Source organism: Bufo gargarizans, chromosome 1 (genome assembly GCF_014858855.1).
Source record: "Bufo gargarizans isolate SCDJY-AF-19 chromosome 1, ASM1485885v1, whole genome shotgun sequence".
Taxonomy (NCBI): Eukaryota; Metazoa; Chordata; class Amphibia; order Anura; family Bufonidae; genus Bufo; species Bufo gargarizans.
This window is the reverse complement of record NC_058080.1, coordinates 495,448,647-495,466,239: the sequence shown is the minus strand read 5'-3', so window position 1 is coordinate 495,466,239 and position 17,593 is coordinate 495,448,647. Positions and strand designations below refer to the sequence as shown.

The following is a 17,593-nucleotide window of genomic DNA, read 5'->3' as shown; positions in this document are numbered from 1 at the left end:
ATGGCCCCATGCTCATGACCGTATCCACCTTGCAGTCCACAAATCTTGGATCTGCAAAAGATGGATGGTTTTCAATGGGGACATGGTGCGCATTTTGCAGACATAGTCTATCTTTTTGCAAAACCGACATACGGATGGTCCATGTGCTTTCCGCATCCTTATGTCCGTTCAGCAAAAAGATAAAACATGTCCTATACTTGCCCACAAATTGCAGACTGCAGACCCATTGAAGTCAATGGATGCGTTAAAAATCGGGTGCAAAACGGACTGCATTTGATTTGCGGACCGCAAAACAGATACTGTCGTGTGCATGGGGCCTAAAGGGGTTCTTTGAGATGGGCTATCCTTAGGATAGGTCATCAGTATCAAAACAGTAAGGCCTCTTTCACACGGGCGTCATGTTTTTTGCCCGGATAAGAGGCGGGTGCGTTGCGGGAAAATGCGCGATTTTTCCGCGCGAGTGCAAAACATTGTCATGGTACCCAAACCCAAACTTCTTCACAGAAGTTCGGGCTTGGGATTGATGTTCTGAAGATTGTATTATTTTCCCTTATAACATGGTTATAAGGGAAAATAATAGCATTCTGAATACAGAATGCATAGTATAATAATGCTGGAAGGGTTAAAAAAATAAAAAAGTTAACTCACCTTATCCTCTTGTTCGCGTAGTTCGTTCCCGGTCTGTTCTTTGCTAGCTGTGGGCTGAATGACCTGTGGTGACGTCAGATCACATGCTCCAATCACATGGTCCATCACCATGGTGATGGAGCATGTGATCTGACATCACCACAGGTCCTTTAGCCCAAGCCCACAGCTAGCAAAGAACAGACCGGGAACGAACTACGCGAACAAGAGGATAAGGTGAGTTAACTTTTTTATTTTTTTAACCCTTCCAGCACTATTATACTATGCATTCTGTAGTCAGAATGCTATTATTTTCCCTTATAACCATGTTATAAGGGAAAATAATACAGTGAATAGACTGTCACCTAGAACCCATGCGTGAAAATCGCACCGCATCCGCACTTGCTTGCGGATGCTTGCGATTTTCACGCAACACCATTCACTTCTATGGGGCCTGCATTGCGTGGATTATCGCATCGCAACGCACAAAGAGGAGCATGCTGCGATTTTCACGCAACGCATAAGTGATGCGTGAAAATCACCGCTCATGTGAACAGCCCCATAGAAATGAATGGGTCAGGATTCAGTGTGGGTGCAATGCGTTCAACTCACGCATCGCACCCGCGCTGAATACTCGCTCATGTGAAAGGGGCCTAAGGGTCCGACACCCACACTTCCCAGTCAGCTGTTCTGCAGTAGCTCCGTCAACCAAAATAGGCACAGAAACTACACAGGTCCATCCACTATGTAGAGGATGGAGCTGGCTACTGCAGAGCTGTATGTATTCAAGTGAAAGGTAGAAGCTCTGCAGTAACCAGCTCCATCCACTACACATTCGACGGAGCTACTGCAGAACAGCTGAACAGTGGAGGTGTCGGGAATTAGAATCCTGTCAATCTGATACTGACGACCTATCCTAAGCATAAACGATCAAAATTCCAAAAAACTCCTTTAAGGAAACTAGTTGTGTGTGGACACTTACTGAAAATGTTTAATTGGAAAGAAGTATCTCCCAGAAAAAGAGAACCGTCTCGCTTGTGTCACCTATGGGAAGTGGCTTCCTTTCAGTCATGGGTGGACTAGCCATAGACCCTACAGGGAAATTTCCCAGGGGGCCTCCAGAGCTCTCCTCACGACCACGTGCCAGGTACATAAAAAACTGATGCTCTCAGCATTAGTGAATGTAGAAGCATCAGGTACTTACAGTATGTATCTGGACAGTACCTGCAGGCGCCCTACTAAATTCAACTGTATTGCCATCCTTAGGACGGACAGTGATACAGTTTCATACTGTGGAGTGGGCGGCAGTGTGGTATTTGGTTCTGCCATATGGTACTGCGCACCCCACCTACTTCTGTTGACATACCTTCTGTCAATTTTGACCCACCTACAACATGGGGCCACTTTTTGTTTTTTTTCCAGGGCCACTTTAAGTTTCCAGTCCACCCCTGCTGTCAGTCAATGTCTGACTTTTCAACAAGCCTTGGAACATGACAAGGGAAGATGGCCCAGCCATATTCAGCCTTACTACATTTACAGACCAATGTTAAAGAAGTTTTTCTGGTTTGGCTTTTGAGAGTATTAAACATAATATGAATTCACTTGTCTACAGATTTTGTCTTTCAAAAACTCACCTTTGGAATTCCCTTCCCCTTTCTTTTGGATCCTTTCAGTATTACTTTGTATCTGCATCCCTAGCAATCTGTACTCCTTTAGGGTGACACTGATGGCATAGAGGTTCCTTGTTTCCGTATCCGTAGCAGTCTGGTCCCACACACTGACAGCAGCCATTGTGAAACCAGCGGTATCTGGAGGCTCCAGTAAATTCACAGGTTTCATGACAACGTCTCATAGGCATGCAGGATTTAAAGTACATCACCGTGCAGATACTGGATGTGTTCACTGGAGACTGAGCAGCTACAGCTGGAGTAGAGAAGAAAGAAACCCTTTAGTCTATTATATACGTCACACATACAGACAGATGCAGAATAAAAGCAGTGACTACGCCTGATGCTTGGTACTATTGTGAATTTTTATCAATATTTTTAAAATAAAGGATGTAAAACGCCATTTGTCAGATGTCTCCTGTTATTTCATATTTGTTACATTGAATGATTCCTCATCTATAAAGTGGATCTGTCACCATACTACGCTGTCTTGTTTCAAGGCAGCATGTTTCAGGGACAGGTTCCATGTACTACTAACTGAAATGACTCCATATTGTGGCATTGTGCACAACCTGCAGCCAGTGTTACCACTCTGTGCCTCTGTAACCTTATATTTCCCTACCTTGTGAGATTTCCCTACAGCAGAGTGCGCATGCGGCTGGGAGCCTTGCCAGCGGTTAGGGTAGGGAAAAATTATGGGCCAGAGCGCAGGCGCGGTGATCGGATGGATGTTCTCAGCTGGACACCGGCCAACACTGCGCATGCGCCGGGAGCCTCACCAGCGGTTAGGGAAGAGAAAAATTACCTACGGGCCAGTGTTTGAGCAGAGAAAGGGTTCGTACCTACCCTAATCACTATTAAGTTTACTGTGTAAACTGAGAGTATATCTCATAATTGTGGTCGAGATGGTTGTATTACATTTTATCTTTGAAAGGTAATAAGGAACACTGGTATTTGTGTTAGAGCCATCTAGTGGTGAATTTAGAGCAGTACAAATTACTGAGTGTTATTGCATATTATTGAATTTTATATTGATTAAGCTTTGATTGTATTCTAAGTTATTGTATAATAAATCATTTATATTTTTGCATAGATGCTTGGTCCATGTTTTACTGATTGCACAATATAATTAGATTAATGCTGAACACTTTTTGAGGTGTTTTATATGTCCACCTCTAGGATCAATTCCCTTTGAAATTTTATCTTTGATCCTTTCTTTTATATAAATCATTTGCTTTATATCCCTGACACCATGTTAGATGGCAGGGCCATCTCTAGGACCCAATGTGTTGGGGAAATTAGGGTATCCTGACCCCTGGGTGGCACTCCAAACAGAAGTAGATAAGGCTGAAACATGGCTATGCATGCATGCATGCAGCTATCTTCATTATAGATCAGGGTTCAGCAACCTCTGGCACTTTAGCCGTGTTGAAACTATGACTCCTAGCATGCACACTTGCATTATTGTTCTCAGAACTCCCATAGCAGTGGATGGAGCATGCTGGGAGTTGTAGTTTCACAACAGCTGGAGTGTCGGAGTTTGCTGATCCCTGCTGTAGTTTATAGGGGCTGTTTCAACAACTCACAATGCATGCCTGGTCTCCTACTTTCTGGGGTGAAACCAATGGGCGAGTCCTGGAAGTGGAACTGGCACCTATCAGACTTTCATGGCATAAACTGTATTTTCAATATGCTATGCCATAGATGGCATTACCCCTTTACGTTTTCTTGTGACCGTTGGAGTAGTTCAATCTGACATTGTGGCCCTTGGACCAGAAACGGTTGTGCGTCCCTGCAACTGACTAATGTAGAATACACGGGATTCTTAGTTATATGCCCACTGTAATCAATACTTCCCCAGCGACTGACAGCTGCTGTGTAGACATGCAGATACACGGCAGCCATCAATCACAAAAACACATACAGCAAACCTGCCCTTGTAATATACTTCCCCTAAAGAAGACACTATACCATACAGTAAGGTAACAAGTCCACTTTACACAGATCATGGCTTCCGTTTTCACAGGATCCATGATCCATCTTGGGTGGCCTTTCTGCAAGAACCCCCCACATCTTGCAGAGGGAAGCATGCTTACCTGCTCCATTCTGCTAGGTGTTATTTCACTGGGTACACATGAATGCTGCAGCCAGCTATTGGGTGCAGCAGCCACATGACCCACGTCAAACAGGATGATGACCCATGGAGACCAGAGAGTGTCAGCGGGGGATGGAAGGAGCCAGAATCCAACGGTGGACAGCAGGTAGGTATGCGTCCATCCTCAGGTCCAGAAACGTGTGTGTGGGGGAAAGGTGTGTCTGGCAGAAAGGTCCCCACAAGGGGAACAACCCTTTTACGTATCCTCTTAAATGCATAATTTTATAATGATGATAGATTGGTATATAATTATAGATTTGATGTAATTTCCTAGATATGCGAGACCCTTTTCTCTTCCTTGCACCATCTAATGGCTGCCATGCTTTACATCAATAGTTTGCCTGCTGCTAATACAGCTGGTACAGTTCACTCTTCTTAGCCACACCACTATTTGTAGACATGGTTAAAAAGTATTGCCGAAGGTGCAAAAGGCACCTAAAAATAAATAATAAATAATTATTAAATCCACTTGTTTGCAACATGGCCAGTTTTAGGGAACGGCAAACTAAGCAATTGCCCGGAACCCTGGTTTCCTACGAGGTTCCCAATGATTTCATTCAGCAATACTGCAGCTGAAAGATATAGTTCTCCATACCCTAGTTCACCCACAACTCTGCAATTAACCTTACCATTGGCCTAGTCCATCAGGGCTTAAACAATTAGGACAGCTTTATCACAAAAATACGCCACTTTTGTGATGCGAAAAGTCGCAAACTGCAGATTTGCAATTTTTTAAACAGATTTTTTTAGCAGATTTGCAAAAATTTTTGGGCAAGTGGCGTTTCTCCACCAGCTTCCGCACTTTCCTGAAAATCATAAAAGTTTTCTGGCATAAAACACTGAAATCTATGCCAACTAGCAGCTGGCATAGATACCAGTACAGGCACACATACTGCCAGATGCTGTGCCTAATTTATGACCAGGTGTACACCTCATTGTAAATTAGGCACTGCATCCGGCAGTCCATCTGGTTATCATAGACCAGTGATGACGAACCTTTTACAGACTGAGTGCCCAAACTGTAACCCAAAGCCCACATTTTTATCGCAAAATGCCAACACGGCAATTTAACCTGAATACTACAGTACAGTATAGTATATCTTCCATGTACTTTATAATTTAGCTATAATAGCCTGCCTACATTCAATGCACTGCCTGTGCGGTTCATAGTGCGCCCTGCGCTGATAAATGGCGGGAAAAGTCTAAGTCATATGTGTACACCATAGACTATTTCTAGGGCGTGGGTGCCCACAGAGAGGACTCTGAGTGCTGCCTCTGGAACCCGTGCCATAGGTTTGCCATCACTGCCATAGACTGACGTACTCCGCCATTCTAAGATTAATCTGGCCCTTAGCCTCTTCACTGCTCCAGATGTCTAGTAATGGGTATTCCAATCTCATACATTGATGGCATTTCACTAGGATATGCAATCAATATCAGATAGGTGCGGATCCCACCAAAGTGAAAGAGAGCACACTATTCAAGTCCGATAGTGGTACATGGACAGCGCAGTGTGCAAGCATGGCCATCACTCCATTAACTGCTTCGACTACTAACTTAGCGGTGAATGGTGGGCGGTCCCGTTCTGGAGATAGGACTAGGTCCAAGAGGTAGGAGAAGCACCTATCTGACATTGATGGCATATCCTAGTGATATGCCATCAATGTCTGAAATGAGACAACCCCTTTAAGAATATTGCAGTTACTACAAGTTATTCCCTGTGTACTGGATAAGGGATAACTAACTGATCAGTGGGAATGTGATTGCTGGGAACTCCACCAGTTCTGACCGGTTGCTTATCCAAAGCATAAACAGTGGCTAATGCTGTATGATAAATATGGTGCATGGCGTTTTTCTTACTGCTGATCCATCCTCTGGATAAGTCATCATCATCTGATTGGCAGGGGTCCGACACCCAGGACCTCCGCTGATCAGCTGTTGAAGAAGGCAGCAGCACTTGCAGTAGCTCCGCAGCCTTCTTGCAATTTCCCGCAGACTAGTGATGTCACGATTAGGCCTCATGCACACGACCGTATGTATTTTGCGGTCTGCAAAAAACAGATCCGCAAAAAATATGGATGACATCCGTGTGCATATGTGTTCCGTATTTTGCGGAACGGAACAGCTGGACCCTAATAAAACAGTACTATCCTTGTCTGTAATGCGGACAATAATAGGACATGTTTTATTTTTTTTGCAGAATGGAAATACCGACATACGGAAACGGAATGCACACAGAGTAACTACAGTTTTTTTTAAAAGGGTTAAAAGGATTTTCCAGGACTACAATATTGGTCGCCTGTCCTCAGGATAGGACATCCATAGCAGATCAGTGGGGGTATGACTCACATCAACTGACTAAAGGCGCTGCAGCGCTCCATTCTTTATCAGGCACAGCGCCATACATTTCATAGTGGCTGGGACTGCAGCTTAGTCCCACTCTCATGAGCAGGACTGAGCTGCTGTAAGGTACCATGTACAGCCACTACTAAATGTACATAGCTGTGTCTAGCATACAATGAATTCAAAAGTGGATACGGTGCAGCACGCGGTCCAAATTCCGCTTCTTCGAGCCCCCTTTAATCATGTAATATGGAAAACTCCCAGCAGCGTTTCTAGGGTTCTTCAATGGTTTTTATTTCATTCTTCAAAAAACATACAAACAGGATGCGTTTCAGCCCATCCTAGCCTTTGTCAACTGATCAGGCTTCTTCGGTACACCGCTAATGCCAGCGATTGACTGCAGCGCTCATGTGTAGTTGACATGACCTCAACGCTGCAGCAAGTAAAGGAGAACTTGGGTAGGAGAACGGGAGCAGCATCATGGGCTCTGCTAAGTAAGTATTGCTCAATTCTTTATTGTAGGCTTTTTCCGGTGTTGTCCGGTTTCAGCAAGAACTCCATTAAAGGGCATCTGTCAGCAGGTTTGTACCTATGAAACTGGCTGACCTGTTACATGTGCACTTGGCAGCTGAAGGCATCTGTGATGGTCCCATGTTCATACGTGCCCGCGTCGCTGTGAAAAATTAAGCTTTAATATATGCAAATGAGCCTCTAGGAGCAACGGGGGTGTTGCCATTACACCCAGAGGCTCTGCTCTTTTTGCAACTGCCTTTTAAAAAGGCCCAGGCAGTGTAAATGTGATCACCTGGCCCTGTCAATCAAAGTGCAGAGAGCGCAGCAGAGAGAGCAGAGCCTCTAGGTGTAATGGCAACGCCCCCGTTACTCCTAGAGGCTCATTTGCATATATTAAAACTTCACTTTTCTCAGCAATGCGGGCACATATGAACATGGCACCAATACAGATGCCTTCAGCTGCCAAGAGCACATGTAACAGGTCAGCCAGTGTCATAGGTACAAATCTGCTGACAGATGCCCTTTAAGGGATCAGAACCCGTTCAGTGGGCACACTATTTATAGGGTTTTATGTTGCAGCACTTATCATCCATTGAGCAGTCTCTAGATACTGATTCTGAAATGTGGGCACTGACTCATTTTTCTGCATTATTAAACAGTGGTTCACAGCAGTTGTGATGAGGAAAGTGCACTCTGGGCAGTCAGTGTTTTCTGCTTTCATTAGTAGACTGGGCTCCATTGATAAAATAGCTAAAATATCTAATGTCATGTATAGGTTTCCTTTTACCCATAAACCCTCAGACAAAATCCAAGAGAAACAGCCGCACGGCTGCAGAGTTATAGGGGTTTTGAAAAACGCGACACCTGGGTTCCCCGATGATCGGCTGTTTGAGAAGGCAGCAACGCTCACAGTGGCACCGCAGCCTTCACGCTGCTTCCCGTAGGCCAGTGACATAGCGACTAGAGGTCGTGTGGCCTGGGCGACAGCGCCTGTCCTCATAGGAAATCATTGCTCCTGCGCAGCAGATCATTGTTTAGACAGTACGACACGATCACCTGATGAACAAGCATTTGCTAATTTATCAGGTGATCGCCGGCACCTTTCAATACAAATGCTCATCCCCGATAATCTGCCAGATCATCGGTCTGTGTAAAAGGACCTTACGAAGGGCTGTCTAAGCCTGCACCAGATTTATCGCAGTACCTCAAGCTGGATAATAAAGGTGGCGCAGAGCTAGACATTTTTAATTTTATGCCAACTATTGTATTACTTTGAGACAGAATTTTACTCCAGAATTGTGGTGCAAAAATGGCGCATCTTAGACTCTGCCCCCTTTCCTACAAAGTCTTGCCCCAGTGGGGGTAACTACCAGGGTATTACGCATAGCAGCTGCTATGGGGCCCAACAACTAAGGGGGCCCATTTCCACTCAGACATAAGGTGCAGTTAGTGATAAAATGTACATAAGGCGTCATCAAAAATTTAATACAACCCCATTCTCAGATGATTCTATATGGGCACAAGTGATGGCATAATGTGCAGGAGATGCTTCCCTCCCAACAATCCTCTAAGGGTACAGCCACATGATTAGGTTTCTGCATGCAATTTTGGAAGCCAAAATCAGGAGTAAATTCAAAAAGAATAAAAGTTGTATTTGTCCTTTATACTTCCTTTTTTTTTTTTTTTTTTTTTTACTAACTTAAGATTTTGGCTTGCAAAACTGCATCAGGAAACCCAACCATGTGGCCATACCCTAACATTGTCTTCCAAATTTAAACCTAAACACTTTCTATGGCCTGGTTTACACCAAATTGTTCTGTGTGATACTGGTCTGAATGCAAACAGAATGGTCACAGCTGAACAGTTTCAGTGGAAGAAACACTGGGGGTAATTTACAAAGACCAGCTTGTTATGCCGGTCTTTGTTTCCCCTTTGGCTGGTGTGTGCCTCTTCATAAATTGGGCTCATCCTCCGGCTGTGTTCGCCTGTCGTGAAAAACGACTCCACATCCTGAGTGGAGTAGTTTTTCGGCTACTTTTACGTCTGAAACTGGCATAAATGTAAGTACATATGCTGGGATCGATGATGTAGCCTAGTCCAGACCCTGTCATTTAAAATGGTGAAATGTCTGTGCAACAAAATATTGTCAATATTGTCATTTACAAAGTTGCAAAAAGAGGTGGCAAATATTTTTACACCAAAAACTGGCATAAAAATGGAAGTAAACAACCCTCACTCTTCTTCAACATACCTGTGTGTGCACCAAGCAGGACATGATCCAGGTGAGATTGCTGACTCAGCTCTTTCGTGACAGGCAGTGTGTGCACATTCCAGTCCATAGCCGCATCTCCTTGAAGTTCACTCAAGGACTGAAACAGAGAAGGCAGTGGGACAGACAGCACCTCCAGCGAACTTCTCCGGGCCGCATGCCTACGACTTCCCTTATTCTCAGTGCACAAACCTGAGATATGGAAACAGTGTGACTGTAACTGTTATGGGACAGACGTTGTCTCGTAAATGTGCACTTCACATAGTAATCTATAATGTACAAGTCTAATAAATGGCTATGATGTCATGCAGCCTACTTACCCACACAGCTGCAGCACTGGTCCCAAAGACTCCCAAGACACAGCATGCAATCTTGACAGCAGGGACAATCATCTTCTTTCATGTTGCACTGACAGAGCTCCTGAGGAGAGATCAATGTGAAGATCATATTGCTCTATCCAGGAAATGAGTACAGGAGAGACGCCACAAGATGGAAATATTGCTTTTTCCACAAGCTGACTACATCTTTAAGTAGTGTCTATACCCACCATTATGACTAGTGTTGCGCAAAGCAAAGCATTCGAAGCGGAATTCGGTCAGAAGTTTAGGAAAACTTCGATTTTCAACAAATCGGAATTTCCCCACGCTTTGTGGTAACGAATCATTTTTTCCTAAAATGGCGACTGCATGTGTTACGAAGTTAAAGTAAGAAGCCCAGGAACGCGAGATCACCCATAATGCTGCGCAGCCAGCCAATCCACAGATAGCCATCCCCTGTGATGTCACAGCCCTATAAAACCCTCATCCCCCGTGGTCTCTGCCATTGTCCTGTTAGCTGAGCATAGGGAGAGACGTGGCAAGCGCCCATACACTAGGGACAGTGTTGCTGAAAATGATTAACAGAAGAATATTGGAGAGAGAGAGTGCAGAGAGTCTTATTCTCTGTCAGTTTTATTTATTACTACATTTACTTATTCCAGCATCAGTCTTAGGGCGCATTCACACGACCGTGCCGTGTTTTGTGGACCGCACATAGCCGGCGCTATATAGAAAATGCCTATTCTTGTCCACGATTGCAGACAAGAATAGGACATGCTCTATATTTTGTGCAGGACCGTGGAACGGAACAACGGATGCGGACAGCACACCGTGTGCTGTCCGCATCTTTTGCGGCTCCATTGAAATGAATGGGTCTGCGCCTGTTTCGCAAAATTGCGGAACAGATGCAGACCCATTCATACAGTCATGTGAATGAGCCCTTAAACTAAGATACGTAATTCAATACCAATAGGATGGAAGCAATTATTATTCCTCTGCCAGTGTGCCAACCAATACCTAAGGGGGGCCAGGTCTTAATGATGACCATCCTCATCTTTTTATTGCTTTACATCTTCCAAATCATCCTTCAAAGTCTCCATCCTAGAAAAGTCAGCAAGATGCAGAGAGAGGAGGAGCTGGATGTTCCTGATGACATATTCTCATCGATATTAGATGATGTGGAAAAGGAGGAAAAGCAGATGGCAGAAGAAAGGCTCCCACCTGTAGGACAGGAGAGCGCTGGGGTTGGAGAAGTGGGTATGCCAGATCTGATTACTATTCAGTGTTTACTGCCATGTAACCTGCAGGAGATTGCAGCCCAGAACAACAGTACTACAGTGGAATGCGAAAGTTTGGGCAACCTTGTTAATCGTCATAATTTTACTATATAAATCGTTGGTTGTTACGATAAAAAATGTCAGTTAAATATATCATATAGGAGACACACACAGTGAAATACATTTTATTGGATTTTCTGAAAGTGTGCTATAATTGTTTAAACAAAATTAGGCAGGTGCATAAATTTGGGCACCACAAAAAAGAAATGAAATCAATATTTAGTAGATCCTCCTTTTGCAGAAATTACAGCCTCTAAACGCTTCCTGTAGGTTCCAATGAGGGTCTGGATTCTGGTTGAAGGTATTTTGGACCATTCCTCTTTACAAAACATCTTTAGTTCATTCAGGTGTGATGGCTTCCGAGCATGGACAGCTCTCTTTAAGTCACACCACAGATTTTCAATTATATTCAGGTCTGGGGACTGAGATGGCCATTCCAGAACGTTGTACTTGTTCCTCTGCATAATTGCGTTAGTGGATTTTGAGCAGTGTTTAGGGTCGTTGTCCTGTTGAAAGATCCAGCCCCGGCGCAGCTTCAGCTTTGTCACTGATTCCTGGACATTGGTCTCCAGAATCTGCTGATACTGAGTGGAATCCATGCGTCCCTCAACTTTGACAAGATTCCCAGTCCCTGCACTGACCACACAGCCCCACAGCATGATGGAACCACCACCATATTTTACTGTAGGTAGCAGGTGTTTTTCTTGGAATGCTGTGTTCTTTTTCCTCCATGCATAACGCCCCTTGTTATGGCCAAATAACTCAATTTTAGTTTCATCAGTCCACAGCACCTTATTCCAAAATGAAGCTGGCTTGTCCAAATGTGCTTTAGCCCACCTCAAGCGGCACTTTTTGGCGCTGTGGGCAGAGAAAAGGCTTCCTCTGCATCACTCTCGCATACAGCATCTCCTTGTGTAAAGTGCGCCGAATGCTTGAACGATGCACAGTGACTCCATCTGCAGCAGGATGATGTTGTAGGTCTTTGGTGCTGGTCTGTGGGTTGACTCTGACTGTTCTCACTATTCGTTGCTTCTGTCTATCCGAGATTTTTCTTGGTCTGCCACTTCGAGCCTTAACTTGAACTAAGCCTGTGGTCTTCCATTTCCTCAATATGTTCCTAACTGTGGAAACAGACAGCTGAAATCTCTGAGACAGCTTTCTGTATCCTTCCCCTAAACCATGATGGTGAACAATCTTTGTCTTTGGGTTATTTGAGAGTTGTTTTGAGACCCCCATGTTGCTACTCTTCAGAAGAGGAGGGAAACTTACAATTGACCCCCTTAAATACTCTCTCATAATTGGATTCACCTGTGTATGTAGGTCAGGGGTCACTGAGCTTACCAAGCCAATTTGAGTTTTAATAATTAGTTCTAAAGGTTTTGGAATCAATAAAATGACAACAGTGCCCAAATTTATGCACCTGCCTAATTTTGCTTAAACAATTATAGCTCACTTTCTGTAAATCCAATAAACTTCATTTCACTTCTCAAATATCACTGTGTGTGTCTCCTATATGATATATTTAACTGACATTTTTTATCGTAACAACCAACGATTTATACAGGAAAATCATGACGATTAACAAGGTTGCCCAAACTTTAGCATCCCACTGTATGTATATTGTGCCCCAACTAACCAGTCAAACCCCATACCAGCAACAGCCCCTGTTTAAAGGTGCTGCACGTCCATTAACGTTGAAGAAGGACTAAACAGTGCAGGCTTCATTATTAAATGAAAGGCAGCTGTGGGCTAATTGGTTGCGTGGTTCTTCACCGCAGCATGGCCACAACCTGCCCACAGCACGGCCGCTCTGTGTGGCTGTACCGTAAGGCAGAGTGGCCTGGGTATACATGATTTATAGCGATTCGTGACTAATTCATTCGTAAAAAATCACATTTCTTGGCTAACTTTGGTGAAGGGGCCGAATCTCTAGTTATACCATTTAGAAGCACATTCTGCTAGATTGTAACTATACCCCTGGCAGATACCATCAAAAAGAGTCATATAATCTCAACAAACACTGACTGGACACTTGTCTACATTGCATTGTCTACTATCAGTTAGTTGCTGTGAGCATCCAATCAGGACACCGCTAGAGCTGTCACTTGGAGTGGGGGAAGGGGGTATTAGGAACAGTGTAGAGAGCCCAGGACACTGAACATGATGGACCACCTTCTAGGCACTTGTGGCTTTGGCATTCTGTCACCTATTAATACTGTTGGCTCAAAACTGAAGACAGACTCCCTTTAAAGGAAGGGCCCCATGGTTGTATCCATTAACCAGCTGCTGCCTGCTTTTGAAAAATCCAACTATTTTTTGTCTAACAATATTAATCTCAATTTTCACACCACCATTCTTGAATAACAGTGCTGTTTTGACCGCTTATACTGCTATACGGAACCAGCTGACATACATTATATAGAAAAGTATTGGGGCACGTTACAGCTATACAAACTTTTATGATATCCCATTCTACATATATTGGCATTAATATAGAGTTAGTCTTCCCTTTGCAGCTAAAACAGCTTCCGCTCTTCTGGGAAGGCTTTCTACAAGACTTTGGAGTGTGTCTGTGGACATTTTTGCCTATTCATCTAGAAGATCATTTGTGAGGTCAGACACTAATGTTAAAGGAGAGGAACTGGCTGACAATCCCATAGACATTTGATGTGGTTTGGGTTAGGGTTCTGTGCGGGCCAGTTCTTCCACACCAAACCCACCCAACCATGCCTTCATGGGCCTTGCTTTGTGCTCTGGAGCACAGTCATGCTGGAACAAGAAAAGGTCTTCCCCAAACTGTTCCCATAAAGTTGAAAACATACAGTTGTCTAAAATGTCTTGGTGTGCTGAAGTATTAAGATTTGCATTCACTGGAACTAAGGGGCCTAGGCCAACCCCCTGAAAAATAACCCCATAGCATTACCCTTCTTTCGCAAACTTTGGCACAATGTAGTCAGGCAGGTAATGTACTCTTGACATTCACCAAATCCTGACTCATCTATCTGACTGCCAGTTAAAGAAGTGTGATTTATCCCTCTGCAGAACAAGTTTCCACTGCTCCAGAGTCTAGTGGCAGTATGCTTTACACCACTCCATCCCACACTTGGCATTGTTTTTGGTGATGTAAGGTCTGCATGCAGCTGCTTGGCCATAGAAACCCATGGCATGAAGCTCCTGGCGCACAGTTTTTGTGCTGATGTTAATGCCAGAGGAATGAATGAAATACCCAAATTCAGTTATTAAGAGGTGTGTACTAATACATTTGTTCATATGGTGTTTATTTGGCATAACACTATACTGTATATGGGTATCTTCAGAGCACTAGTGACTTTGGAGAAAACATTATTAGGGTAGAGTCACACACAGCTTTTGTTTTGTGGCAGTTTTTGCATCAGTTTTTTATGTAGGCTCTCAAGTCAAAGCCCGAAGTGGATCTAGCAAGATACCTTCCTTTAGTGTTTCCCATTCCCTTCTAACCCATTCCTGGCTTTGGTGCAAAAAACGGCATCAAAAATCGCCACAAAAGCCTGTGTGTGACACCACCATTAGGCCATTTTCACACAAGTCTAACATGAGTGCACGCCTGCATCAAAATTCCAGCTCGACTACTGATGTGATCACTCAAACTAACAGCATCATGTGGACCTTTGATGCTATTAGTTCACATGCTTGGACCTGCAGTTCTGCTGGGATTTGAGGCCATAGAAATTAGTCCATAATATGCTCAGGTGAAATGGGTCCAATGTGGAGCTTGGATGCAAATGGCAGAAGACTGGACTTTGTGGACTAGTGATGTCAAAAATGGGCAAATGTAAAACCAGAATATGACTTCACTTTAGCATTCACAGAGAAACACAATTGGAAGTTCTACCCCTTTATCTTACCTGCAAAAGACATTTGCTGACATCACTTGCACAGAGAGCTTTGTTGCAACCAGCGACAGATGAAATGAAAGTACAGTAAGTTGTGGCCAACATGAGCCCTGCCAAATGCCATGGTTTTACCTGTCCAGAATAAAAGACGTCATCAGTGATCATGGCTTTACTTTGGCAAAACATAACCGTACCCATATACAGTTTCAAAATAACTTTACATTTTAAGATAAAAATTCCCACAAACACTGGGAATTAACACATGCCCTGATGCAATGAAATCTATACTCATGGGAGTTGGATGGTTACTTGCCTTTTAGACAACATATGATTAGAACATCTTCACCTGCTGTTCACATTAAGTAATGTGTAAAATCATAAAGGCTTCTTTCACGCTTAAGTTTTTATGTTTCGGCAGAGGTTCACATTAGAAATCACTCAGCTCCGCAGGATTATTTTGAACACTGGTATGGCATGTTATATGTAACTTCCTTATTATTAACGGAAACCATCTGAACAGGGCACCTTGCATTGTCCTCTGCCTTCTCCATAAATGCTGCAGCTCACCAGGAATAGAACATTTGGTGGAGGCATATTTCCATTTAGTGCTCGCTTAAGGTGAAGTAGTATTTTTCCTTGCTAAATTATGGTCAACAAGTGTCTATTTTTCTAGGACATGAATATCAATGTTCTTTTGTGTCCTACAACATGATTTACGTTACATTTTTAGGAATCTACACAGTATTATATTAGCTGTAGCAAGGATCCTGCTAGCGGTGGGATAACCAATCTTTTCTGAAGGTTCATATATGGTAACCCTATATAAAAGCATAGCTGACCAAAGTACCTTAGAGTAACCACATTGTGACCAGACCTGTAATAAATGTACAAACGCATTACAATGTAACGTGTAACCTATTCCAAGCCCCAGAACATACCTTCAAATCCATATTCACATACAATCCAGTGTCCAAAATCAGCGTCTTCCTCTTAGCTTCTACTTTTTGTGGAGTTCTGCATGAAAGGACTGTGTGTGGCAGAGGAGACTGGTGTATTAGGAAAGGGGGAAGTCTGATGAGTTTAAGGAAAGGAAAGGGGGGGCTGAGAGTGAGGGAGTATAAGGAGGGTGGTAAGAAGGAGAGGGGAGGCTGTCACGGCAGAGGCCAAGTTCTATGGGGAGTAAAAGGAAAAACATGTGGAAAAGATTATAATTTGGATTGGAGCCAAGATAAAATGTGGAGCTGAAGGTAGAGAGGAAACAGCTACAGGGGGAGGGTAAATCAATGGGGATGAGTAACAAACACTCAGGGAGAGATGGGACATGGAAAATGTGGCACCTTTTATGTTCAATATCCTAAGGCCTTATATCCTTTACATATAATATCCATGGACACATCTGCCATGCCTTGTTATTAGACCTGTGTAACATAGGGTTACATGTCAGGCCTGTCATCTGTGGTGGAAAATATGCTTTATCCAAGTGCACACTGGCACTAGCGAATATGTCACAACTTGGGTGACAAGGTGATTAGCAAACAGATTAGCTCACAGTCAAACATCCGTAGACGGCTCAGAAAGACTTCATGAAGTTTACTTTCATTGTAATATAGGCTGGCTTCACATATATTGTTGTGTCCAGCTAGTTATTTTAGACTGCTGGACAAAACTGATATACAGGTGCATTTTAATAAATTAGAATATCATTGAAAAGTTAATTTATTTCAGTAATTCAATTCAAAAAGTGAAACTCATATTATATATATTACATTGCCGATTCTTTCAATCAAGAAAATAATCGTGAGTTCTCGAATATGACAAATATTCGCTAAATATTGCGAATTCGAATATTGCCCCTGCTGCTCATCACTACTTAGTAGCCATCAGTGCCCAGCAGCAGCTCTAGTGAAATCAAATAGTTACCTTTCCTGCTAGTTTGGCCACCGACACTCTTCCATCCTCTTCTTCACGCGATGCACTGGGACCTCATGTCAAACAGCGTCAGGTCATAGTGCACGCTTACGTGCACTAAATCCTGATGATGTGTGTAAGTCAGGATACAGTGCAGCATGGTGCGGGCCGGCGGGAGACCACAGCGCGGTAATAGCAAGCGTCTTACTCACGCTCCGTAGTCACATGGTGCAAATTTGCATAGGGGATATTTTTTTTTGTGTCGAGTTACTCGATTCATTCAAGTAATCGTTTCAGCCCTAGCTGGTGTAGTGTTGATTCTATATGCAAAGCAGACCTCCTTCAGGAATCAAACTGTGTAGTGCCACCAGGTAGCTACCCTGTAAGTCAATGTCTGACCCAGTTAAGAGGCTTGAGGTATTTTTCATCCAAACCTTATCTGTAGACAGCTGTTTCAGAGTTCTTGGCCATCTTCAATACAGAGTAGGGTACTAGTTGGACATTACCTTACAGTGCAGCTACCTATAGGTGGCACTGTAGAGCCTCGCACTTTCCTTCTGGAGGAAAGCTAATTTGCATATTTGTTTC

At 43.5% G+C, this 17,593-nt stretch overlaps 1 protein-coding gene across 4 annotated transcripts in view; it reads right to left on the bottom strand.

The window, feature by feature from the left end:
* The window catches only part of HOMEZ (homeobox and leucine zipper encoding), a 64,445-nt gene extending 48,289 nt beyond the window's left edge, over positions 1-16,156 (bottom strand). For 3 of the 4 annotated variants that reach the window (XM_044274462.1, XM_044274453.1, XM_044274445.1), the window contains exons 1-5: positions 16,036-16,156; positions 15,110-15,229; positions 9,892-9,991; positions 9,554-9,763; positions 2,259-2,547 (exon numbers count right to left, since the gene is read on the bottom strand). In XM_044274462.1, the coding sequence (XP_044130397.1) occupies positions 2,300-2,547; positions 9,554-9,763; positions 9,892-9,991; positions 15,110-15,229; positions 16,036-16,047 (690 nt within the window). In that variant the 5' untranslated portion in view covers positions 16,048-16,156 and the 3' untranslated portion in view covers positions 2,259-2,299. Of the gene's footprint in view, positions 1-2,258; positions 2,548-9,553; positions 9,764-9,891; positions 9,992-15,109; positions 15,230-16,035 lie in introns of those variants that run through there. The other variant, XM_044274436.1, reaches the window with a different exon arrangement.
* Positions 16,157-17,593: the final 1,437 nt, after the last annotated feature.